At 39.7% G+C, this 26,006-nt stretch overlaps 1 protein-coding gene across 9 annotated transcripts; it reads right to left on the bottom strand.

The window, feature by feature from the left end:
- Window positions 1–1,814: 1,814 nt before the first annotated feature.
- col1a1a (collagen, type I, alpha 1a) lies at window positions 1,815–24,834 on the bottom strand. Of its 9 annotated transcripts, XM_007232224.4 has the most exons (51): window positions 24,620–24,833; window positions 22,472–22,663; window positions 21,668–21,690; window positions 21,461–21,496; window positions 20,843–20,935; window positions 20,212–20,280; window positions 19,672–19,716; window positions 19,284–19,337; window positions 18,759–18,812; window positions 18,376–18,429; window positions 18,031–18,084; window positions 17,862–17,915; window positions 17,706–17,750; window positions 17,514–17,567; window positions 16,665–16,709; window positions 16,485–16,538; window positions 15,992–16,090; window positions 15,828–15,872; window positions 15,583–15,681; window positions 15,324–15,377; window positions 15,103–15,210; window positions 13,916–13,969; window positions 13,291–13,389; window positions 13,005–13,058; window positions 12,257–12,355; window positions 11,964–12,017; window positions 11,797–11,850; window positions 10,995–11,048; window positions 10,833–10,886; window positions 9,925–9,969; window positions 9,690–9,788; window positions 9,442–9,549; window positions 8,393–8,500; window positions 8,234–8,287; window positions 7,873–7,926; window positions 7,138–7,245; window positions 6,972–7,025; window positions 6,795–6,848; window positions 6,381–6,542; window positions 6,164–6,271; window positions 5,929–6,036; window positions 5,763–5,816; window positions 5,546–5,653; window positions 5,402–5,455; window positions 4,921–5,028; window positions 4,745–4,798; window positions 4,509–4,616; window positions 4,136–4,415; window positions 3,726–3,916; window positions 3,367–3,609; window positions 1,815–3,226 (listed from the first exon to the last, which is right to left on the bottom strand). In XM_007232224.4, exons 1-51 carry the CDS (start codon window positions 24,699–24,701, stop codon window positions 3,080–3,082), a joined length of 4,344 nt encoding a protein of 1,447 aa, XP_007232286.3. In that variant the 5' UTR covers window positions 24,702–24,833; the 3' UTR covers window positions 1,815–3,079. The 9 variants fall into 9 exon arrangements, with proteins under 9 accessions (XP_007232286.3, XP_049324026.1, XP_049324027.1 ...); XM_049468069.1 differs by lacking the exon at window positions 4,745–4,798 and having other exon boundaries at window positions 24,620–24,834; XM_049468070.1 differs by lacking the exon at window positions 15,103–15,210.
- Window positions 24,835–26,006: the final 1,172 nt, after the last annotated feature.

Genomic DNA, 26,006 nt, shown 5'->3' with positions numbered 1-26,006 from the left:
TGTCTCCTCATTAATAGTACAGCTGACCTGAGCGAACTGATATCATTTTTTGGGGGGACAAATCCACCTGTTTCTAATGTCCCACCCATCCCCCCCGGTTCCTACGCCTATGCCATGAACTATGAGAATGCAACATGCTCAGTATAATTGTGAAAGTCCATGCTGGTTAAGCCGCTGATGCAAGGATCCAGAGCAGAAAAGCATGACAACAGGCAGCAGGGTAGTGGAAAGCCTGGTCAGAACAAATGTCCCCCCATTATCTCCGACCCCTAATGTTTATTAAACATGTGGAATCAGCCACACCAACCTAACTTGGACAGGTTTGACACCCCTAGCCACTACTGAAAAAGACATGGTTTTAGATGAAAACATATCCTATGCAGGGAAGTGACTAGTTGTTGACCAGTTCTGGGTCATGCTGTTCATGCTGGACTATCAGCTTAGTTATACTAGGCAACAAGCCTGGTTATGCTTGGTCATACTGGTTATCTAAAACTTGGTCAGCTTGATAATGCTTATGGCCCAGCAAAACCAGTGTTTCCCAACTGTGGGTCTGAATGCACACTTTCTTGCACATGTTAGTACTATGTCTGATTAAACCCACCCACTACAGCTACTACATGGATTGTAAATTGCTTAATTAGTAGGATCAGGTGTGGGAAGAATATTAAAAAGGGCAGTGTGCCTCAAGGACCAGTGTGGAAAAAACACTGAGCTGAACCATCAAACTTTAATCCATCTATCTTGAATAAAAAAAAAAGTCACTAAATTTATAAACTCATCAGACTTAATCTTGCTATCTTTACATTTAGTTTAAAGCTATGGGGCTATAACACAATCTTTTGGGGTAAAATGTTAATGTACTACATTAACGTTTGTTGCAGGACCTTTGCAACCTGAAAAAGCTAATTTATTTAGCTAGCTAGGCTACTGATATTGCCAAGTACAGTTCTTTAAGACTAACAGTCTAGAAGGGGAACCCGTAGACTTTCTAGTTTTTCTTTTCAACAGATGTAAAGGCCTATTAGATTCCAAAACACCCAATGTTATTTAATGAATGAAAGTAGGGGACTGGGTCGCGTTTCAGGTAGCCCCCACTGCTTCACCACATACCTATCCACACAATGGCCCTCTTGTATCAAGCAGGACCAGAAAAAATCAGCTAGCAAACTTCAGTCCAGTCCAGTGCAGCAGCAGCAGCATATCATTCCAGAGGACACTGGAGGATACACGGGTCGGTTTAAGCTGCTAAAGTGTTGAAAGTACTTAGTTGATTTGTTCATTTTTGGGGAGTTTCTGCACCTGATTGAGGCGGCGTTTGGTATGTTTTGGTCATGGAGGCTCCACGGATCTGAATAGGATTTCTATTGGATGGGAAACGTCATTTTTTGTGAGGATATACCTCCAAGGATTTCTCAGACAAGGATTTCACTGACGGGATTAGCAGTGAAGAGTCCGAATTTCGGTTTTGGATTATTTACGACGAGTTTTGAAGCAGAGAGGAGCGGCCATTAAAAGATGCAGGTATCTTAGCTAATCATTCCACACTTCACAACAACAGTAGCATTAGCAACTATGCTAATCTGTAAAAACTTCACTGCTCAGTGTTGGAAGAACAAAACCAAATTTAGATTCTTCTTTTTAGAGCCAAAATAATTACAAATCATTCAAAAAAGTACAATTGTAAGACAGCCATTTCTGATACTTTCTTTAATCTTCCTTTTTTAGTCCAAACAACTGTAACAGGTGCAAGTTGTGCTTCATTCAAGTCCATTGGGCAATCAGGGATGAGTCAAGATCACTTCTGACAAACATAAGGTCGACCACTTAACATGCTTTATTTCAGCATTCAAAATAATTAAAAACATCTCAAATTATTATACATATACAAAATAGGTACAGATCCTCTTGTTTTAACCCCCCTATTGTGTGTCTGCTTTCTCACTAGTGTTTAGTTGTTGGAATTCTCTATTTCTCTTGCTATTCTCTTTGGAAAACCTTAAAAACCCTTGTCAAAAAAACAAAACAAAGACAAAAACAACAAATTCCAAGAAAAGGGGAAAAGGGGGCACTGCCATTGAAGTAACCATTGAACAACACGAGGGGGACTTGGTAAAGAAACCAAAAAAGACAACAACCAAAAAGTGTCAAAACTCAAATCTGTTGGGGTGAAAGACTCCACCTGCTTATTGCTACACTTGAAAAGACTATGTGCATTAAAGCTGCGTTGCTATAAAGCCCTGCTGCAAAAAAATGCAGCAAAAACACATTAGCAAGAGAGGCATTTGTTACAACTGGGCAGCAAGATCATTTGTTTTTTGCCTTTTTTTAGCACCAAAGGCCCTGTGAGCAAGAGTGACAAACAATACATTACTTTTTCAATTAAAAAAGCACAACTCTAACACACCCACTTACAGGACCTCATGATATAGCACCTTTTGCAGCTGTTACTTGCTTCTTTTAAACAATACTTCCGCAATGTAAAATCCTAACCTGGTGTTGGTCAACACTGGGTAATAACGTTGGTTTCTTTTCTGAGGTAGCCATAAGATATCACAACAAAGTCAAACCCCTGTCTCTTATTAGTTCTGTTCTTTCTGCGACGCTCGAAAGGAACAATGATGCTTCGTGCCTGCTGGACACTTGTTCTGATGGGTAGAACACAAAGACACTTAAATATCATTTTACAGATTTATTCATCACCTGAACATGGTACAAAGCATTTGGTTCTTGTTTTCATTGTCCTTCCGCAGTGGTAAAAAAAAGTCACCTGTATCTGTATTCAGTTTTTTAGCTCCAGGGGGATTTTACGCTTTACAAGTATATATTATTTTCTTGTTGCCAGTGAAACAAATGTCTCCTCGGTGTTGGTGGTGGTAAAATAGTGGTCCCAAAAAAAAGCTTGATAACACACAACCACTGTCTTCTTAAGCACAGTTCTAAGCAAGTGGACCATTCGGACAGCCAAATCGGACTCTAGGGCTTTTTTTTTAATTGCATAGAAAAGATTTTAGAGAGATGACTGCTAGAAAAAACACACACACATCACACAAACAATTTCAAGTCCAGATTTCTTTTTTTACAAGAAGCAGACTGGGCCAACTTCAATGCCAAATTCCTGATTGGGTGCACCAACGTCCATAGGAGCGATGTCAATAATAGGCAGCCGAGATGTTTTCGTTGTTTTGTAGTCGATGACTGTCTTGCCCCATGCACCAGTGTGTGACTGCAAGAATTGAAAAAAGAAAAAGTACAATTAGTCAACACAAACACTACAACAAATACATTAGTGTTACATTTGTATTAATATAGATTCATGTTGTAGTGAATTACACATGACTATATAAGAGCTCTTATATTACGCACCGTGCAACCATCCTCAGTGACGCTGTATGTGAAGCGGCTGTTGCCCTCTGCTCTGATCTCGATCTCATTGGATCCCTGGAGCAGCAGAGCCTTCTTAAGATTGCCAGAGGCCTGGTCCATGTAGGCAATGCTGTTCTTGCAGTGGTATGTGATGTTCTGGGAGGCCTCAGTGGACATGAGACGCAGGAAGGTGAGCTGGATGTTGACATCCTCGGGCTTGGATTCCTCACCACCATATTCGAACTAAAGAGGAGAGGAAAATAAGAAAAAAAAAACAGGAATAAGTACACACCTTAAACAAATTCCTGGAGGATAGTTTTTCCAGATTTTGTCAGTGGATGCATGAAAAGAGCCCTCACCTGGAAGCCATCGGTCATAGCCTCTCCGAACCAGACGTGCTTCTTCTCCTTGATGTTCTTGCTTGTGTACCAGTTCTTCTGAGGAATGTCGGACTGTGATGGGTAGACGCAGGTCTCGCCGGTCTCCATGTTACAGTAGACCTTGATGGCATCCTGGTTGCAGCCCTGGTCAGGGTCAATCCAGTACTCTCCTGTTTTGGGTAGAAAAGAGGTCACACAGGTCAGTCGACAATGCAATGCACCAGATAAGATACCATCATAACCAAGGCAAGTTCAAGGTTATGCATCTACTAGGTCTGGCAGGGTTCAAAGCAAAGTGTGTTTATTTTCTTGGGCTGAGTAAAGACCTGGTGTAAATTTAAACGTAACGCCAGCCTGATTCAAACTTCTGGAAGATTCAGTTCACGTACCGCTCTTCCAGTCAGGGTGGCACATCTTCAGGTCGCGGCAGGTGCGGGCGGGGTTCTTCTTGGTGCCATCAGGGCTGCGGATGCTCTCAATCTGCTGGCTCAGGGACTTGAGGGTGGTGTCAACCTCCAGGTCACGGTCGCGCATCACATTGGCGTCATCAGCACGGAAGTGACGGAAGGGATCGGGTGCCTTCTCCTGTGGCTGGGCAATGAAGCCAATGTCGAATCCACCACCAGAGGGTCCAGGAGGTCCAGGGGGTCCGGGAGGTCCAGGAGGTCCCTAAAACAAAGGATGATGGAAGTAGGGGTGTAAAGTAGGTGCCTGATATATGGTCTGAACACTTTAAAATGAGAAGAAGAAAGAGTATCTCACAGCAGGTCCAATTTCACCACTGCGACCGCGAGGTCCAGGGGGTCCAATGGGTCCAGGAAGTCCACTCATGCCATCCTTACCAGGGGTACCAGCAGATCCAGAAGGTCCCTATTGTTGTACAGAAGGAAACAATGACTTTATCTTCACTCAGCTTCAGGCAAGTGTCTCCTGGTATTGATATTGGTGCCAATTTATTATCCATGAAAAGGAATAGAAGAAGAAAGAGAAATACTTACTCTAGGTCCAGCAGGGCCAGATGATCCAGCGGGTCCAGACTCTCCAGAAGGTCCCTACAATGGAACAGAAACCAAATCATATCAGGCATACTGTTTGGAGGCTTATCCATAGGACTTACTGGATTGTTAGATTTTTACAATTTCCCAGGCAAATAGAAGGTTGGAAGATCACTTACAGGAGGTCCAGGGGGTCCCTGCATTCCAGTGAATCCTCTGTGTCCCTTCATGCCTCTTTCTCCAGCCTCTCCAGTCTCACCCTTGTCTCCACGGGCTCCAGCAGGTCCCTGTAAAGAACAATATGAGTTTAGTCTCAAAGTTTTTTTTATTTTTATTATTATTTTATTTTATTTTATTAGATTTGCCTATCTCTGACTGGCCAAGATGTTTATATGGGTTGTTGACCACTTACACAGGGAACAAAGTGGTTTTGGTCAACTGTTCGTGTTCAAGAAATCAATGATTGTGTGATTGATCAAATGTGGATGGTTGTTCTTGGTGCTGGAAACTACAAGAAGATATTTTTATTTGATTACACTGCAGCATTTATGTATGTGTTGGCTTTTGTTTGCAAAAGCTCTGGCCTTTATGTCAATCATTTACGGGTTGACTTTGTGATGTGTGTAAATACATGTGTGGTGAGAATTAAATGGAACTTACAGAAGGACCACGGGGACCAGCAGGGCCCATAGCACCGGCAGGGCCAGCGGGACCCTAAGAAAGAAAAGATACATTAAAACAATGTTTTCACTATGGATTTTATGAAAAGGCTTTTTTACTTTCAGATTTCAAAATGCCACTCACAGACTCTCCACGGTCACCAGTCTTTCCAGCGGGTCCAATGGGGCCAGGAGCACCAGGGGGTCCAGGAGCACCAGGAGCACCAGCAGCACCAGTCTCACCACGGTCTCCCTATAGAATGTAAAGAGATGACTTGTCAACAGCCTATTCTCGAGAGTTCATTTGAAAATGGCTACATGATCAATGTAAAAAACACAAATAGATGGTGAATTCAGCTTACCTTGGCACCAGCAGCACCATCACGGCCAGCAGACCCCTCATTACCAGGAGTTCCCTAGTAGACAAGTTTTCAAAAGTTAAGTTTGGCCTATGTTTTGGACAACATCAAATGCATCAAAATATAGCTCTGTGAAAGGTGAACAACAAGGATGTCTAAAGGTACTCACCTCACGACCAGGCTCGCCAGGAGGTCCAGCCAGTCCAGGGGGTCCCATGGGTCCAGGAGGTCCACGCTCGCCACCGGGTCCACCAGGTCCCTGCTTGCCAGGCTCTCCCTAGTAGAGGAAAGAGGTTGGTTGAATTGGTTAATGCCTGATCAGTTACCCACAAATCCAATACATCAACTGATCTGAGTGCTGACTCCAGTATTTGTTAAAGTTAAAGCGGATTCAGAACACTCACAGATGGTCCGGGAAGACCAGGGAAACCGCGCTCGCCTCTCTGTCCAGGAAGACCAACAATACCACGCTGTCCAGCAATACCTTGAGGTCCGGGGATACCAGAAGATCCCTACAAAAGAAAGTCAATGATGAAGATCTTTAGCATGTACTGGACAGTGCATGGAGTTTATGCCTCTTAGCGGCAAGGGTCAGAAAAATTAACAGTGTGAGAGACTTACAGGGGCACCCTCAGCACCAGGAGTTCCCTTCTCACCAGGGGCACCAGGAGGTCCAGCAGCACCAATCTCACCAGGACGACCAGCAGGTCCAGTCTCACCCCGGTTACCCTTGGGGCCTTCCTTTCCAGAGGGTCCAGGAGCTCCAGGGGGACCAGAGTTACCCTGCAAAGGACAGAGTTAAAGGCTTGAACACTGGACTTGTTTTTAAGTTAAATTTTTAAGAAGTATTAGTTAGTATCTTCTAATAATTCAGTAAATATCATTCTTTTATTATTCAGTAACTTCAGTAACAGTAACATTTCACATATATATGTGTTGTCAGAAATCGCAGCATGGGTACATGCCACATACAGGCCTTCAGGATTTAAAGGGTTCTAGAGTTTATGAAGCCAGCTAAACAATGAGAAAACTTACAGCGGGGCCAGGAGGTCCAACTCTGCCAGCAGCACCAGGGAAACCAGTAGCACCCTATGACAAAAGAGATTTGATATTAAAACATTGTCAAAAAAACAAGAGAATCTCATGGTGTTTGTGTAAAATTTAAAGTCTAGTATGGTTAAAGAAGTATAATCAACTAGGAGAAATACTCACAGGAGGTCCAGCAGCACCACGAGCACCCTTGGGTCCAGTAGCTCCAACAGGGCCCTGTAGGGGAGCATTGTTATATTTGTTAAATTGTAAATACATAGCAATGATTCAATCATCATGCTTTTCAGTTTGCTAGCTTTGTCTCAGAGAAGTCTGGGTGTTGCTGTACCTGAGGTCCAGGGGCACCAGTAGCTCCAGCGGCTCCGGGGGCACCAGCATCACCCTTAGCACCAGTATCTCCAGGCTCTCCCTTGGCACCAGCTTGGCCATCAGCACCCTGTGTATGAAAGATATACGTTTTTAGACCCAGCCTGTTTGACAAACAAATGAGCATACTATAAACTGAAATGCCACATGTCCTTGGACAGGAACTAGTATCTCTAATGTCCATGACTTTTGGTGACAGAATTCTGCCAGAGTGGCTTGTTTGTTTGCAGGGACATTTCGAGCCAGATGCTGCCAGTCATGATCATTACCAATTACTGCACTGTCCACTATGGGTGGGAATGCCTTCTATGGGGCATTCCTTCTACACAGGTGATCCTTCAGAAGCAGAAGTGGAATGTCCTTATCCATCTGCACACAGTGTCTGGCTTTACTTGAACTCTTATTCACATTGCCTTGCAATGAGCACGTTGGCCACCAATCTATAGAGTTGTGGGCTTTCCCAGTCCAGATCTTAAGATAACATTTCATGACCAATTCAATCTTGTAATCCCAGTACTATTGGCATGTCCATGTATGTAATACAATGCATCTCAAGGTTGCTATCTTGTAGTTACTCAGATTTTGTACAACTATAAAATATTTACACTTTCTTTTTCTAAGATGTAACAGAATGCTTGGAAAAGGATTTAGGAAATTTGGAAATATGGAAATGTATGAATTTTATTTAAGTACTCACGGGTGGTCCAGCAAATCCAGCAGGTCCGGGGGCACCAGACTCACCACGCTCGCCCTAGAAGTTGAGACAAGATAAGAGTCGATTGTGAGATCCAAGTTAATGAATCATAGGCTTTGTAATGTGCAACCAAATAATTTATTTAAAAAAATTATGCAGACAAATCTTTATATGTGGCACATCAAGTGTTAACCATTGTGTTTTGTGATGTGCCTTACAAAATAATAGTGTAATATAAATAATGAATGATTAATAATTGTTTTAGTTACCACTTTCACTTTATTTCATTATTCAAGTGCACTAGTTGTATGTAATGCATGTTTGCGGCCAGATTGCTCAGTATAGATAATACAACAGTACTCACAGGGGGTCCACGGGCACCAGTAGGTCCAACAGGTCCGGCAGCACCAGGCTCTCCCTAAGTAATAATAGGGAAGATAGATTTTTAACTTCACGGAGTCCAGGTAATTCCATGATCAATCACAACAACGATCATGAACATTAAGCTAAAAGATAGACTAACCTTGTCACCCTGAGCACCAGCTGGTCCAGGAGGTCCAATGGGTCCAGTCATTCCGCGGTTGCCATCCTTACCAGCGGCACCATCAGCACCCTTGGCACCTTGGTCACCCTAAAGGGAAAGGCAGTGTGACAATGTGAGATTTGTGTATTATGCTGATTTGGCAGATTATGGATCTGCCAAAAAAGCCATTGCAATCTTGAAAAGTATCAGATTGTTGTATTGGTGGTTTTGGAAAACAATGATGTGCTTGATTACATTTGTATTAAGAACATTTAGATTCTTTGGAAGTAGTGACACTTTGAGGACACATGCCCAGAGACCTGGACAGCTTTCGCTGCATTACCCAGGGAACAATGGGGCTTAAAGGCCTTGTTCAAAGTGGTCAACAGTTGCAGCTATCAAATCCACAACCTCATCATCAATAATCCAGTGTTCTTAACTGCTCTGACACTACTGCCCAAAGATAATTAAATCAAACTGAGGTTGACAGCTTGGAAGGCAGCTATGCTCACCACTATACCACCAACACCATAGATATTTGCATATTCCAGCTGAAACAGAGTCAGCCATGCTAAGGTGCACCTGCAGCAGAGAAAGTAAAGGCCATTGCCCAAGGGCCCAACAGTGGTAGCTTAGTATGTATCCAAACCACAGGTTTTATCATTATCAACTAGCTCTAACCACTGAGCTCTTATTTATATGGCAGTAAAGAATTCTAGAAGTGTATGTAGATCTATGGAATGATCTGGCTAAAGGGAAAAACTGGCAAACATTACCATAGCTTGGCAATATAATATATAATATACTGAGGACAAGCTATATTGTATTATCATACATTGAACAGAAATATAATGGCATCAAAATGCTCCTCTGAAATGGATCCTCAAATAGGATCTAATTTCTTTTATTTCTAGGCTCTGAGCATGTGTGATTCACTGCATGAATGGGTTGAAGACCGTGGCTACTTTCCAACATATGTAAATAATATGTGCATCAATAGAAAATCTGGTTCCAAATGTGCTGTAAAGCATGGTGTTGGTGGCACTCACTCTGTCACCCTTGAGTCCTGGCAGACCGGCAGCACCACGCTCACCAGGCATTCCCTGAAGACCAGGAGGACCCTGTGCACCAGGGGCACCTGAGGCACCAGACTCTCCCTAGAGAAAGAGAGATTTAAAGAGAGAGAAATGAAACAGCATGATCTTAGCAAGGCTAGCACACATTTCCCTCAGTCTATTTGCTATTGTCCCAACTTAAATATTTGTTCTGATGCACAAAAATGACCTGTGACTCTCACCTTGGCTCCATCGTTACCAGCTGCACCAGGAGAACCACGAGAGCCAACGGGACCAGCAGGTCCAGGGGCTCCGCGCTCACCAGGGAATCCTCTATCACCCTAAGCAGAGAAGAAAGATAGCAAGAGGCTTTTAGCATTTGGCCTGTTTTGACAATAGAAAGTTAAAAAGCACATTTGTAATGTTTATCCCATATTTAAAAGTATTTGAAAGCAGTGGAAAGTACTGAATACTTACTCTGGATCCGCTAGGTCCAGTAGCTCCAGCCTCACCAGGCAGACCCTGTAACAGAGATGATCATGTTATTGATTGTATCCTTTACCACTAATTCCAACTCATGCATTGATGGTTAGCAAATGGATACTATATGGACAAAAGTATTGGGACACCTTTGTAAGTTTTGTTTTTGTTTTTACTAAATTCTAGAGCATTGCTGTGAGAATTTGGTTGCATTTAGTGATGGTGAGCCTTAAAAAAATGCATCCCAAAAGTATTGGATGAAGCACCTCCATCATTCCACAGAACTATGGCAGGGAATCATCACTGATTTTAAAAGGTTAAAAGGTTAATCATCTTTATATGTATCCATATCAGATCATTGAAATACAGATGAGTTAAAAAAAAATCATAAAAAAAAAAAATCAGCTCAGTTCCCCAGCTCAGTGCTCCAGAGAGTCATTTTCTCTTGGCCATGGGGGCTATGTGGACTTGAAAAGCTGTGAATGTGGGTCTGCATTTGCACATTTGTGTCAGCAATGTGTGGAACATACTAAAGTAGCTGAATGCTTTGGTTACAAGGAGTGTCCACAATTTTGTTTTGTACATACTGTGTACATTAAGCTAATACAGCTGCATGCTGACCATGTAGAAGGATGATAAATCTTACTATATACTATTTTAGTACACTGGAAGCATAACAAGTGTCATATAGGAGAATTGATTGCTTTAAAACATTTAATCTAACCTAATTAGCCTTGTTACTTGGAATTAAAAAGTTGCACTACATAAATATAAAAAAGAAACAAGAATATGGCTTTCCAATCAGATCTCATGTACGCTATGTCAAAGAAAATATTAATAATATTAAGACTATTCATTTTGGCAATGTGTTTGAACATTAAAATTGACATAAGCTTGTATCTTACCTGCTCACCAGGCTTTCCGGGCTCACCAGTAGCTCCCTGAGGTCCGGGCAGACCCTGTTACAGTAGAGAAGAGCAAAGTGATGAGAGCACTGTTCCTGGAGAACACCTAAAATGTACCAGATTAGATCAGATGAGGTTATTTAATAAGAAACAGGTGCTTACCTGGAATCCAGGAGGACCAGCAGGTCCCTGCTCACCTCTCTCACCAGAAGGTCCCTATAGACAAGAGAAAGAATAATTATGATTTAAAAACAATTACCGTAGAAGATGAAGATCAATCTATAAGAACCAAATGAAGAGAGATCACTGATATATATTCTATATATTGTACTAAGGCTCCACTGAGTATTGATTCAGCATTGTAATTGCAATGGGTGCACAAGCATAATTATACTGCCTCAGTATCATTTATTTTACTTCAATAATCTATACACATTTGGTGTTATTAATATTATGAGGCATATGGAATAATTGGTTTCTAGTGAAATACTGTAAAGCCCTCATCTTTACCATCTATATCTATATATGTGTAAGATTGAGGAAGCTTTTTATACATTATATTAAAATATAATCTACAGTCTAGTTGTAGAATAGACTGTATAGGATCATAATAGACTTGTACATTATCTACTTTCATTAAAAAAGAAAAAAAAGAAAAAATCTTTAAACTTAAAAAGAGATAGTATCTCCATGTTTTGTCATTGCATAATTAGCATTATTAGCATTAGCCATTCATTAGCTTTTTATCAGTTTTTGGCCATAGGAACATTGTTCATCTTGTTGGCCAAACAAAAATGGGTACACAGGTTATAGAATAGTGTATCTAATTATCTTCCAAGGAAACCTGTTTGCTGTCAACTAATGACTGTCAACTATAACGGACTTTATAGATGGGAAATAGTAGATGATAAAATAATAAATACAGTTTCTCAGGTATTCTCAGATATTTAAAAGAAATACTTACAGCGGCTCCGGGGGCACCAGGAGCACCAACATCACCATCTTTACCAGGAGCACCCTACACATATGTACACAAATACATAATAATGAAAATATAAATATGAATGGCAGAAGTGTATCTTTTGTGGGGTTTTTTTGTATGTTGTTGAGTAAAAAAATGAAGATGCTTACAGCAACACCAATAGCACCCATCACTCCTCTCTCACCGGGTTTGCCAGCCTCACCCTGTTAAAGAGTAAAGAAGAAGATTTTTAGCATAGTATCATAATAAGAAGTAGTATATGTATTTTCCCATTTGTAGACATTTGTAGGCCTTTTTTTGCCTAATGTTTAGAAAGACCTTTGACACAGTTTTAGAAGTTATATGGGTCAAAAAGGTTGCAAATTTACCAAACTATATTACTGATCATTTTGACCTGTTCAAAAAATATATATATTATAGTACACCAGCAGATCACACTTACAGCAGCACCCTTTGGTCCGGGGAATCCCATAACACCAGGCTGACCTCTGGCTCCAACAGGGCCTGGGGGTCCAGGGCGGCCATCTTGTCCAGCGGGTCCCTTTCAGGAAAAGAGCAGGGAAATTTAATGTGTCGTTCATTTATGATGTGAACAGTGTTTATTATGTGTGGGGCAGCCTATAGTGACTGTCAAAAATAGTTACTTTCATCAGTTCAGCAGATATTTATCTTAATATCGCTCTAAATCAAAGAAATCTATAACTTTCTGGGTATAACCAGACAGAGCTGTATGTCTTAATGCACCATGCTTAAAATGGCCATCTAGAGTTCTTGTTCAGAAATACTAAACAAAGCCTAAATGGGGATGGTTTATCTGTTTGGAATCGTGTTGCTATCCATACAAAACATCTCCAAAAATGGTAAATTTACAGGAGAATGATATACAATTCTTAGAATGTAAGTGTAATGTAAGGTATTGTAGCAACAGTGAGTGATTTACTGACTCTGGACCAATGTTACCAAATATTTCCAGAGGACAGAAGCTAAAGCTTGCAATAATGGTTCTTAATATTAGCAACAGAATTGCTAAATTGACAATAGTACTTTGGACTACTTTAGGTTTATTTCGTATGTAAAGTTCTGTGTTGTATGGTTTGGTATGAGACATGATACTAATGCTGGCTTGTAATAATGGAATAATGTATTGTTGATATTGTTGTGTAATGAAGTAATGGGTAATGGGTACTTACAGTGGCACCAGTCTTTCCATCAGGGCCAGGGCTGCCAGGGCTACCAGTCATACCCTAAGATTAGCAGAACAAGAGAAGAAGATTATAAATTTGGTTATGAATATATGTGATTATATTATATCTGCATCAGTATATCAGTAAACTCCAACCAGTCTAAACTAGCAGCCAGATTAACTTGATAAACATCCAGCTGAGCAAAGATCATGGCAATATCTAAAAATCTATCCAGATATGCTCTTATTTGGTTTTATTCTCTTATTTTTTAAAGAAGACTGAGAACTCGTACCTTTGATCCAGGCATACCAGGCTCGCCGTTGCGGCCAGGCTCACCAGTAGCTCCCTTAGGTCCCACAGCTCCAGGGCCTCCACGCTCACCAGGTGCACCCTATGATGAATGAGAGGATAGGTGATTGATTAATCAATAGTGATGATTATGATGATGATTCATAATGTAGTAGCCATTAGGGGTGTAAGAATACAGCATCAATATATTGAAGTATCATGATTTAATATTTTGTTATACTGTATGAATTCTCAAAAAGAGGTTTTAATGTAGTGATTGGTTACAGTGGTTTATTTTGTGTTGAGTTTAAACCCCCAACCACTAGATGGGAGTGCTGTACTGTATGTCTTCAGATCCTACTGATCTGATTGGATAAAAAAATCATATACAAATGATGGTGAGTGTTTTATGCCATAACAGTTCTTTTCTAAAATTAGACTTAAAATATTTCAATATATTGTCTTGTGGTATCACAATATATTGAAATCATAACCCCTGTATTGTGATCTGTATTGTGATATGCTTGGTATCAGCAGGCTTCTGCCAATACATAGCCCTATTTGCCCCCATTGTCATTGTCTCCCTGTGCTGTATTGCAATATGATTTAACATATATTATGTGACTCACCTTGGGGCCAGAAGCTCCATCAGCACCAGGGAAACCACGAGCACCAGGAGCACCCTGTGGAGAGAAGAACAGGGGGATTAAGCTTAGGCTTGGTTGTGTTTCCAGCAATTAAGAAGTACAGTGATGTAGAAGTCATAATTCTAGCAAAGTCAGTAGGCAGATATTGAGATATTATTTGTGGGGGGGGAAAGGGACAAATGAAAGGAAACATGGCTTATTATCTTCTGATCATCTAGGTCAGTACAGGGTTAGCATGAGCACTAATACTGATACCAATACTACAACCTTTAGAATCTGAAATCCCAATATTATACCAATACTATTTGAACACCATCTTTTTTACAGCTCCTAAACCTAAAAAAGCTTAAGCAGTTAATAATACATTTGTCTGAATGCAAATAAAACATCATACTCATCAAACTACTCTTCAAATATTTTGCTTCCATATGAAGCCCAGAGTACTGGTAGGTAGGCATGAATACATGTAGGCTTGGGAATAAGGAATCAGCATACATGTGATAGGTTAGAATAATAGATCATATTGTATTGTTTGGATTATACTTAATTTTTTTAATGACAATATTCCATCCAGTGATTTTGGCCAATATCAGACCAATACCAATACAATTAAGTATTGGATCAGCACAGCCCCAGTCAGTACTAGCATAGTGCTAAGCAGTAATGATCCACAAGCACTGTGATCCATCACACAGAAGATGGTGATTTAACTTAGATGGAGTTTTTAACTCAGTTTTGGATTGTTTATGGTAGTTTTCAAAAATGTTCAAAACGATTTTAAAATTTAATATGAAAATAAAGACCTATATGATAACTTTTTTTAGTTTAGATTCTTAAAAAAATCTAAACAAGCTTAGTGCAATTATTTCATTGCTTAATCTTGTGCTTAATATATTTTTCCATAATGCACATTTCACATGCAGCCTATTTTTTTACACCTGCTTCCTCAAGCAGCCAATAATCTAACTGCTCAAGCCAGTCTCTTTTAACTCCCTGCTTTTCTAAATGCCGCCCACTCTAATGCACAACACTGCAAAGCATTAATCTGATCCCGCCCAGCAGTTACTTTGAGGATACTTTTTTGGGAATGGGAAAGTGGAAGTCGCTGCAATGTGTTTTTTATATAGATGGTGAATGTGAGATCAGCTCTTTCTAAAAGGGGTACATACACGCTCGCCAGGGGGTCCGCGGCCACCGGCAGCACCGGGCTCACCACGAGCTCCTCTCTTGCCCTCCTCACCAGCGGGTCCAGGGGGTCCCTGAACTCCAGGAGCACCCTGGGTAATGACAGAAAAGACATAGACTCAGGTCAGATTCAGCATCTCTGGAATACTGTATATATAATGCCATTTAAGGAATATTTGGATGGTGGTAAAGATGGTGAACTTACAGACTCTCCCTTGACACCAGCCTCTCCCTTGGAACCAGGAGCACCAGCCTCACCCTGTAACACAGGAAACAGAACATTTAAAAAAAGCTTGAGAGAATACAATGGTGGCAGCCAATCACTATGAATGGTCTCGCTCTATCATGTTCTTGGATGTTTTCCAAGCTTCAAAAATTGTAGAGCACAAATTCAGGGCAAAAATTAGTTGAAAAGTGAAAATTGTTTAGATTTAAGGTTCAAATTTACAAAGATATGCACTCACAGTGTTTCCCTTGGGGCCTGGGGCACCAGGAGTTCCAGAAGGTCCGGGAGGTCCACGAGGTCCGGGGAAGCCAGGAGCACCAGCAATTCCAGGAGCTCCCTGTAGAGGGCAGCAGAGAACAAACATTTAGTGCATCTTCTTCGCTGATTATTGAAATGATTAAAAAAAACTAGTTGACACAAAGAATAAAATAAATACACAAATATAAAATATTGCTGAGCTGCTAAATCAAGTGATATACTTACAGGGCCACCCTTCAGGCCAGGAGCACCATCAGCGCCATTGTTACCCTACAGTGACAGACAGAAACAAAAATATTTTAATGACCTTATTGGTGAATGGACTGAACTAGAATTAAGACAACACTCTACCATGCTTAAAAAATGAGAAAGTCAGAAAGTCCACTTACAGCGGGTCCAGCAGGGCCAGCAGGTCCGGGGTTACCAGGCTCACCACGGGCTCCCTGGGGTCCCTCAGCTCCACGACCTCCCTGAGCACCGACCTCTCCCTGAAGATAACAGAAGAAGAAGTATAAGGTTGAGGCCTAAATGTTTCAATGTTTAAAGTTAATGTTAAAAAGCCTTGGCCACTTCCTAACCAAATGCTAGACTAAAGTAAAAAAAACAAAAACAAAAAAAAAACTAAGTAGTAATGGGTCATATCTCACTCTAACTGACCTTAAGTGACCTTAACTAACAAATATTATAAACTTTAGCCCAGTAACATATTGACACAGAATCAACTCTACTAAAAATCAGATAATAATGCAGTTTTTGGTTTATTGGTGAGGCAATTTACAGTAATTAATAAAGCAGACAACCTATTACACAAACAAGCCTAATCTCCTAAATCTGCTCTGCAAGGTTTCTCTGAGGGTCTTCAAAATGATGCAGGACTCTTACCTTAGCTCCAGGGCCACCAGGGAATCCAGGAGGACCAGCAGGACCAGTTGGGCCCTAAAACATAATGTGTAGAAAAGTGTGCTTAGCATCACCTGTATATTTGCTTCATAAACTAAAAAACAATCAACAGATCTGTTTAATCTGGAAACCAGACAAATTATTCAAAACGTAGCTACTCACAGGAGGACCAGCAGCACCAGCAGCACCATCATTACCACGAGCACCCTGTAGAAAGAAACAGACAAGAAAAAAAAAGCGGTTTAGAGGCACTGTAGTAAACATCAACATTGGTCTAAAATGAGCACCAGGGTAAAGTTTCTCTAAAATCCAAGTTCTAAACCTTGGATGAAAGGAGGATGTTTTATACTACTGATTCCTTTTCTGGTAGATAAATACACTGATTGAAGTGTCTGGTATTATGTTAATAAATAAGCAAGTGAACAAATTAATTAGAGGTAATTTAACTAAAAATCTTTGGTAAACAACTCTTACAGGTGGTAAAGCAGCAACATATGCTAATAAAACAAGTCTAGAGTAGGGTTGGCAGTCTGTGAACCAAAATGTCTGATCACCAATTGATTTTAGGTTGAGTCAACAAAAAAATGAGGTTAATACAGTACCAAGTTTTTCTTTTGTTGTCCAGTATATATATTTATATATTTTTTTTATCTCCACTGTTGAGTTAACATCAAAATAATGATTTAAAATGTAATTTGTGAATTTATTGCTGGAACACATTTTTGGGTGTGGCTCTAGAGAACTTAACAATAAATAGAATCCAAAACCAAACACAATATTTTTTTAGCATTGCAAATAAAATAAATAGCCTTTGGTTGCAGACTATTCTTTTTAGAGAAGTAATCTATTCTAATGTTTATTAGGAAATCTTCTAAAGCTCCAACAAACTCTTTATATCATCAGTTTTAGGACCTTATGTTTAGGTCCTCAAACCCAACTTTAAAAATGTTTTGTTACAGTGATGTGGATGTGAATTGCTGTTGAGAGTTGAGAGCATGGTTTGGTACTTACAGCAGCACCATTGGGACCAGCACGACCTCTCTCACCAGGAAGACCACGAGGACCCTAGACAAAAAAAGATAAAGATAAATATGGAAGGTCAGGGTGGAGTACAGCCAGTAGGGTCAGCCATATTCATATTCTTCAGCTCATTTATCCTTCTATCTTCATGCAATGGTGAGGATTGGGACTGGTGATACTCACCATAGCTCCGGGAGTTCCGTTCTCTCCAGGTGCACCAGGCTCTCCCTATAGGACAAGGAGGAAGCATGTTATCATGGTTATCTTCAAAGATGGCAGTCTCAATAATACAATAAAGAAGAACAGTGTATTACTGTAATTTATCTACAGAACACTAACCTTAGGACCAGCGGGACCAGTATCTCCCTTGGCTCCATCTAAACCACTGAAACCCTAAGGAGGAAAAGATCATATTAGAGATTTAGAGGAAGTGGAATGGAGCAAATGGTGCTAATGATGAGATCCACCAGGGTGTAGAAATGGCAGTGGCACTTGAATGGTCACTTACTCTGTGTCCCTTGATGCCAGGAAGTCCAGGGGTTCCGGGGAATCCACGGGCACCCTGTAGAAGTAAGAAAACAAAGCATTTTTAAAATAGGATTCATTTTTAGAAGGTGTACACAGTCAAAATGAAGGTTGCTAAATGGATCTTGGATGAGATGTAGACTTGTAAGATGCACCTTAATTGGTATTGAATCTTTACAATATTTAGAGTTTCTTCAGAGTTTTGTTAACAAACTTCTGACATTTATGGTGCTTTTACTATTTCAAAAATGGTGCTTTTGTGTTTGTAGTGCTATATCTATGCTTTTCACAGTGTTTTAAAGGGATAGAAGTGTAGAAATCTACTCACCTGAGGGCCAGAAGGTCCACGCTCACCTGGGCGACCAGGCTTGCCAGACTCACCCTACAGGAAGGGAGATGGAGAAAACAAATGTTAGAGAAATATGACAGAAAAACAACAGTGCTATAATGAACCAGAATATTTCTTGGTGGAGGATTGAAGTCAACTGTCATCCAAACACTTCTGAAACCAGTGACAATTTAGACTGTTTCTGACTTCTAAATAAGATTTAGTCTGCTACTGAGCTCATAAAAACATCTAAATAAATTTGTCCTATGTGCAGTCCTATCAGTCTGGATGCAGAATACATTCTTAAACTGGAATCTCCAAAACCATTTTTGAGAGCCTATATTTGTATTTATAAAGTTGAAAAATGGAACAGAGCTACTCACATCTTCTCCGTTCTTTCCAGGAGGACCAGCTGCACCACGGGGACCCATTGCACCCTACACAAACCAAGCAGAAGAGAAGGCAGGTTAAATATGTGTATGTCATTTGGATGAGAGAAGGAAAAAAGTGAACAAATAACATTAAATGTTTGTTCTCATATATTTTATTTAATGTGTATAAATATAAAACTACAACTTTTTATCAAAATGTATGAACACTGATATTTAAATCAGCACTCTTGACCCACATGACCTTTTGGCCTTGGTTAACCTGGTTTACCCCAATTCAAATGTCAATGAATTGTGATCATTTAAAAAAAGTAAGTTGTATTACATGAATGGATAAATTTATGCACTACCTTAAATTACATTATATTACAAATATACATTAAATAATGTCAATTGGACTATTGATTGATTGAGACTGATTTTCCAAGACTTTGCATACTGGATTTTTCTATACTGAAACATGAGGTTGTGTTCTTATGTTCATCTTTTAGCAGAAATGGATGATAAATTCATACTTACAGGAGCACCAGCCTCACCGGGCTCACCAGGGGGGCCAGGGAAACCTTGAGGTCCCTACATGGGAGAAATTGAAATAGAAATTGTGAGAATTAGTGAGGAGATATAGTGACCAATGGCAAAATTAAACAAGCCTTACATAAAATATATGTGATTAATTTAGCTAACTTACATATAATTCATTTAAACAATTCTATATTAAATGAGATATATCAAAATTAATAAGGTAAAACAAATACTTCAAGCCATGTAGATACATCAATATTCATTAAAGTACTGTTCAACACTAGGATCTACCATTCTTCATATTTGCCTATATAGTCAATTTTAAGAAAAGGCTTGAACTATTTGCTACCTTGTCAGATCAATAACTGAGGCAGAGACTACTTACAGAAAGTCCGGGAGGTCCGGGAGGACCACGGGGTCCCATTGGTCCCTGTAGAATAGAAAAGAGACAGAAAGAGACTCATCAGTAAAGTGTTTGCTATCTGTGGTTCATCCCATTTCATCTCATGCTATCATGCTAGAGGCTACATCTTACCAGTATAACACTAATATATTCTTTGAGATAATTCAACACTGAATTGAGTGTGTTTCTACATTAAAACTAGAATCTATATCTCAACAGAATTTTTCTAAAGCCAGTAAAAGTTAGATTATTCTAGTCTAGATGTGTCAACACAAAAAAATGGGTCTAGACTAGTTTCTGAACTATTCTTGAAGCCTTTAGCAGCAGAGAAGGTTCAGGTTCATTACAGAATATGTACCTACACAACAGTGTGATTCTGTAACTGAAACAACTGTGGGTTTATATAAAATCCACAAGTGTTTATTCTGAATAGGTCTCTCATGAAACCATCAACAACTGTTTTTCCTTCTTGTTATTGTGTGTAAATATATGTATATGTATGTGTATGGACACATTTCTTACCATGGGGCCTGGGATGGGCATGCCACCAGATTTCTCATCGAAACCTCCAGACATTTGAGGAGAAAAGTTCTGTGGAGGGCGAAACAGAGACAGATATATCATCAGCAAGTTCAACACTGAGCAGAAAGTGTCTAAAGAATCCAGTTTATCCAAAAGGGTGTCAAAATATATATGAAATATATGAAAGAAGATATTTCTTAAGGTACTAAAGACATCTCAGATGTTTCAATTATTGCAATTATTGCCTTTTTTAGTTAAGAAACCTTAAATCTTTGAGATTCTGAAGTTCTGTACTACTTATTAGCAAGGAAGCAAAATCTACTCTGAATACTCTGACAAGGTTTATGATGCCATATTGCATTTTTGTAGGCTTTTATTGATTTGTTTCATTTGCTCAGGCCCTCAGGCTGCTGTCCACTCCAAGGGTGGTGCTGAATTGTGCCTGGGCTCTAACCTAAAGAGCTTCCCTGGGAGAGCTCTCTTATTCAAACAACAGCAAAAACACTCAGCCCTGAGGCCTGGAGTTTTTTTGGGAGTCAGCAGACTGTCCTTTCATTCAGCCCTGAGAGCTGGAGCTACTGCTCCAGTGTGTTGTGCTTCTTATTTTCCTTCTCAAGGGTGGGATACTTACTCCGCCAAGGCCAGGGGGTCCAGGGGGGCCTGGGGGCCCAGGAAGTCCAGGCTGTCCGGGGATGCCATCGTTGCCGGGAGGACCAGGAGGACCCTGATGGAGGACAAAAAAAAAAAGAAAAAGATTAATTAAGTGTGTGAGAACAAGTGAAAAAATCTTTGGGTGGTTGCAGCTACTACATTCAATCATTGATCAATGTCTTTTATAGGATATATGTATAATAATAACAACCATTAAATGTAAAGAATGGTTGTCTTTCAACAGCAATTGAGTGGAAATCATCAAATAGTATAGGCTAAACAAACTATATATAAAGAATGTATAAAGAAAACACAGATATTGCTATTGAAACCACAATGATATTCAGTATAATAATCCATTAAAAAAGAACCAATTGTTGTATTAGTTGTAAATTTAAACAACACAGTTAATGCAGTCTTTGTAAAAGCCATAGGCAGTCATAAAATACATTTAGTATATACGGTCTACCCTCAGTTTTTACAGATATGCTGCAAAATTAAAATTCTATTTTTAAACTATCCCATTTAAATAATAGTAAAATTAAACAGATCAAATTAAACAGCTTTCATCACTAAAAGATGTGGAAATGAAACCTACCCTCTCGCCCTTGTCACCAGGCTCACCTCTGGGACCCTATAAAATAATATTATTTAAATGATTAATAAATGTACAGTGTATGAACATATGAATGTATAACTACAAGCACATTGGCCAGTAACAAAAAGCAAAGAAACTGAAATAATCAAGTGAATAAACATAATAAGATGGTAAAATAATAATAATAATAATAATAAAAACAATTACCTCAGCTCTGGGCTCTTGGTATTCTACAAAATAAAAGAAAAAGTGAAAAAAGAAAAATTAAAATCATACAAAAAGGACTGATGAGTAAATGATAAATAAGTGTAAAATAGCATGAAAGTAATTCTAAATGATATACAAAGCCATGCTAAGCCTCATAAATAACAGCATGCTGCATGTCACATGACCTTTTGACCTGTATCTGTCCCCTGGATCACTAAGTGTGGTAAAAAGCCAAGGGGTCGAGGCTAGGGGGTGTCAGGTCTCATCCACGAGGCAGGATGGAGGGAGGGTTTCATTCATTCATTCTAGCAGAGCCAGGGGCAGGCACACCACACCTGATCAGAAGTTCAGTAGTTTGACTGAAAGCAACTGATTCAACCAGTGCAAACAAGTGAGTGCTCAGGCGTGCTGCAGCTTGATCTGAATGAAAGGCCTGCAGCCAGCCATTCCAGCTGTTCCTTGTGGATAAGACTGGACACCCAAAGTGTACTTTTCAGTGGGGGACTTTTTAGGGGTTCTTCAATTAGAATCTCTGGAGGAACCCCTTATATTAAGGTGCTTTGAGGATAAATGTTTCCTGAAGGTTCCTTGAAGCACTGTTTCAAACTGAAGAACCCCTAAAAGCTCTACAAAGAACCTGAGGCAGCATTTAATTAATCCAGAGAGGGGAAAAAGGAAGGGATCTCCACAAAACGAAGGCCAGACAAATCTGAAATCCGCTTGGAAAAACCGCTGTTGTAATTTTCCCAATTAACTTCCCACGATACAGGCGGGTGGGCGGGGCTTTAGAGCGGGCTTCCGTACCGTCATCAGGGCAGACAGGGCAGCACTCATCTGGGGGGATGATCGGATTGGCGCAGTCGCTGGTGTCCTCGCAGATCACCTCGTCGCACATGACCGTGCCGCTGTCGCACACGCAGATCTGGCAGGGCTCCGGTTTCCACACGTCCCGGTCATTGTAGACCTGGCCGTCCAACGTACAGCTGCTGCCTGTGCCTAAGGACACAAATAAAATAAGAAAAACACGTTAAAGCGTGTTACTTAATTATTTTTTTTTGTAATAAGCGTTCGCAAACACATTTAAACAAATGATTTTGATCATTCTTTAATTTATTTTATTATTTCGTTTATTATTGTTTTGTAAGGCAGAAGAATATATACATAGCTGCCTTACATAAACAATCCCAAATGTACATTATAATCATTAAAATAATAATTAAATAAATTAATAATATATCAATACTATCTATAACATGGATATATTTTTTAATTGCACCAAATTCACAATCATTGCTATCACTGCTCATATTGTTTTTATTTTTAATGCAATTATTGGCGATGATAGGCCTGAAATCAAGAATATTATTCTAGCTATTTATAGCCTATATTATTTTTTCGCAAAACAAACAAACAAAAAATAATTTTCAAATAATTTTAATGTAAAAATGTGAAGACTAAATACGGATAGGAAAAAATGTTTCCGCAAAAAAGGTCTAAAAGTATATTTTCTAAAGCGCAGGGTCCACTTTAACTGCTGATTCTTCTGTTGTTTTTTATTTAATTTAATTTTTTTAAGGCACTAACTGTATATTTTATTTTCGTCCTACGCTTGCACACAAATCTCATCATCTGTTTTTTTTTTTATTATTATTGAGCTCAATGCTCCAATCCATTCAAATTCATTCATCAGCGACTTTTAGCCAGATCGGCTATATGTAATGTCATCATTGTGACTCTTGATGGCGCTCTATCTAACAATGCCTTTCCCTTTTGTAAAGCAAGGGGAAAAGGCTCAGGAGGGAAAAGGTCCACGTCTTTCGGGGTTCACTGTATGTCATAAAATAATCGAAACCCGTCGGCTTGGCAGCAACATGCGTTTTCCCTTAGTGGAAAGTCTGCAAAGCCCACATGTGTTTTACATTATCATAAAAACACCAGAGGCGGGGTGGGGGCTCTGCTGAGGCTGCTGCCAAAAAGCAGGCCAGTCCCAAACCTGATCGCTAGGAGGCGCTGCAGGACTGCAATTGCGCTTCTCAAAGCGTTAAGGACAATTGCAGATGTCTGGACGGGTAGCTCTTTTTGTGTGAAGGAATCTGAAGACAAGAAAAAGTTTCTACCATGTTAAACAACTAATGTTAAGTAGTTCCCCCCAAATTCTAAGATAAATAAATAGCTTTTTAACATCACTTTAGTTTTTTTAATGTTCTGATCTCCTTGTTTAGCATGACATAGTCATGGTCCAAAGATGAGCTCATCACTTTTTCCATGGGAGAAAAACCTAAACCTCAAAAGTTCCAACGAGTTACGTGGTGGATGTCGACTTTAGACTAGTAGAACTAAAGACTCCAAACGAGTCGGGTTTTTTTTTAGCTAAATCAGATTTTTTTTGGTAGTTTCTGGTTTAGATCAAACATGTAAACACTTTATTACAAACAATACACAGCTAAACAACACTGTATAAGCTATAAATCCATATGTGCTTTAGCACTTTTACTTTTTTACTGTTTTTTTACCCCTCTGTACATTATTTTGCAGCTGTTGAACTAAAGCATAGCTCCAGGGCATCACTAATGTTAAGCATGGAGAGTAGCTAAAGGAGGGGTGTTGGGAGGGTGGACGAGTCTCTAAGCCTGTGCCAACTTGCCTCCATGCATGCAAGCAAGCAAGCTCTTGAAGACAGACTCTCAACATAGTGATACTCCTAGTGAATCTCCTGCACCTTCAACTTTCAATCACTGAAGTTGCTGTTCTTCCTCCCCTCATGTTTAAAATAGCATAGCATAGAGATAGATACAAGCTTCCCCAGAGCTTGGCATCCCTGGCAACCCCTCACTGCCCTCACTCTGCCCTTTTTTTTTTTGCTTTTCCCCCCAAAGGCAGCCCATCCTACCCAGTCAAAGTCCTAATCAAGAAGAAAAAGAAGCTGGATGTGAAGATAGAGAAGATACTCACGGTCGTCCTCGCCTTGCCCCCTTGCCAAAAGCACTGTTGCACCGAGCAACAGCGCCAGCCGAATATCCACAAAGCTGAACATGTCTAAATATTAGACATGTAGACTCTTTGAGGCGAGGGAAGTTCTTTTTTAGACTCCAATCATACACAGTAGGGTCCGGTCTTCTCTGACTCCAGTCCAGACCCCAGCAGAAACTCCCTACTGCCTAAACGCACTTTTCCCCCACGCTTTTATACTCCAAACTTTTGGGGAGGTGCCGGGCGCTCCACAGAGCTCAGGCATGTTCCCGTTTAACAGGAGAGGAGGAAAAAAAACGGACCCTCCTTCACCAGACGGAGGGGCTGTCTCCAGAACTCGTCTTTTTCTTTTTCTTTTTTTGCTTGCTTCACCCTAGCATCTAAAGAAACTGGGAAACTTGATCTTTTAGAGAGAAAATCTAAGGGGTTAAGCAAACCAAAAAGCCAGCTTTGGTTCAGTTGGATAGAGGAGGCAGGCAGGCCTGAACCTTCTTACCTTCTTACTTTCTTCTCACCTTATTCAACAGAAGCCAAGATGGGATGGAGTGCATTGTTGTTGTTGAATTTCGACACGTTTATTCTTCTTCTGGGCTCTGCTTGCTTGGTATCAGAATATGCATGGTATGGTTTTGTCTATTAGCTGTGGATGTTTATTCATAAATGCATACATGTGATACATTTATGTCACCATATTGAAAGATTTTGAGATTTAATTTAATCAGTTCAATGACATCTCATATATTTGCAATTGTGGGGTTTCTCAGAGGTGACTTAAGTTTAACCCTGGAATACACAACATTAATAAGGAGCAGTTTCTCAAAGAGGGAAATGATTTATTTTGCCCTTATTTTTAATGCACTCTTTCTGCTATAAAGTAAAATGTATTGTTTATAGACTTTTGTTTATTTATTCATTTTTAGCCCAAATCAACTTGGTATAATTTGCTATGTTGGATTTTAACAGTGTGAAGACTTTTTCATAAAAGGTAAATAGAGTCTGTAAATTGACTTCATTTGGAAGTACACATTTATTCATGGGCTTAATTTCCAGGATCCAGCCTATTTATCAGACCAAGATAAATCCCAAATCTATAATAATAAATTGTATACATTTTTAATGTGGAAAAAACTCAGGCATCTAGATATTAGTCTAATATAGTGCATAATGGATTTGGCTTAATAAACATTTACTCTATAATATAAATATTTTGTCTTTACATTTAATGCAATCATTTTTTTTATTTTAATACCACCAAGAATGAAGCACTTTTTCACTCATACGCCCAGACCTTCTTTATTCCCAGTTCACTCCCAGTTTTCTGCACATAAACAGTCTTCATTTCATCAATTGCATGTCTGGGGGACTGACT

Source organism: Astyanax mexicanus, chromosome 19 (assembly GCF_023375975.1).
Source record: "Astyanax mexicanus isolate ESR-SI-001 chromosome 19, AstMex3_surface, whole genome shotgun sequence".
Taxonomy (NCBI): domain Eukaryota; kingdom Metazoa; phylum Chordata; class Actinopteri; order Characiformes; family Acestrorhamphidae; genus Astyanax; species Astyanax mexicanus.
The sequence above is the reverse complement of the archived record's forward strand: the minus strand, read 5'-3'. Positions and strand labels throughout refer to the sequence as shown.

Coding starts and splice junctions, on each gene's coding strand:
- col1a1a (XM_007232224.4), bottom strand. CDS start 24,701: ATGTTCAGCTTTGTGGATATTCGGCTGGCGCTGTTGCTCGGTGCAACA. Junction 13,059..13,290: donor CTGGTATGCCTGGATCAAAG/GTACGAGTTCTC, acceptor TGCTAATCTTAG/GGTATGACTGGTAGCCCTGG. Junction 6,037..6,163: donor CTGGTCTTCCCGGACCATCT/GTGAGTGTTCTG, acceptor TTCCTCTACTAG/GGAGAGCCTGGCAAGCAGGG.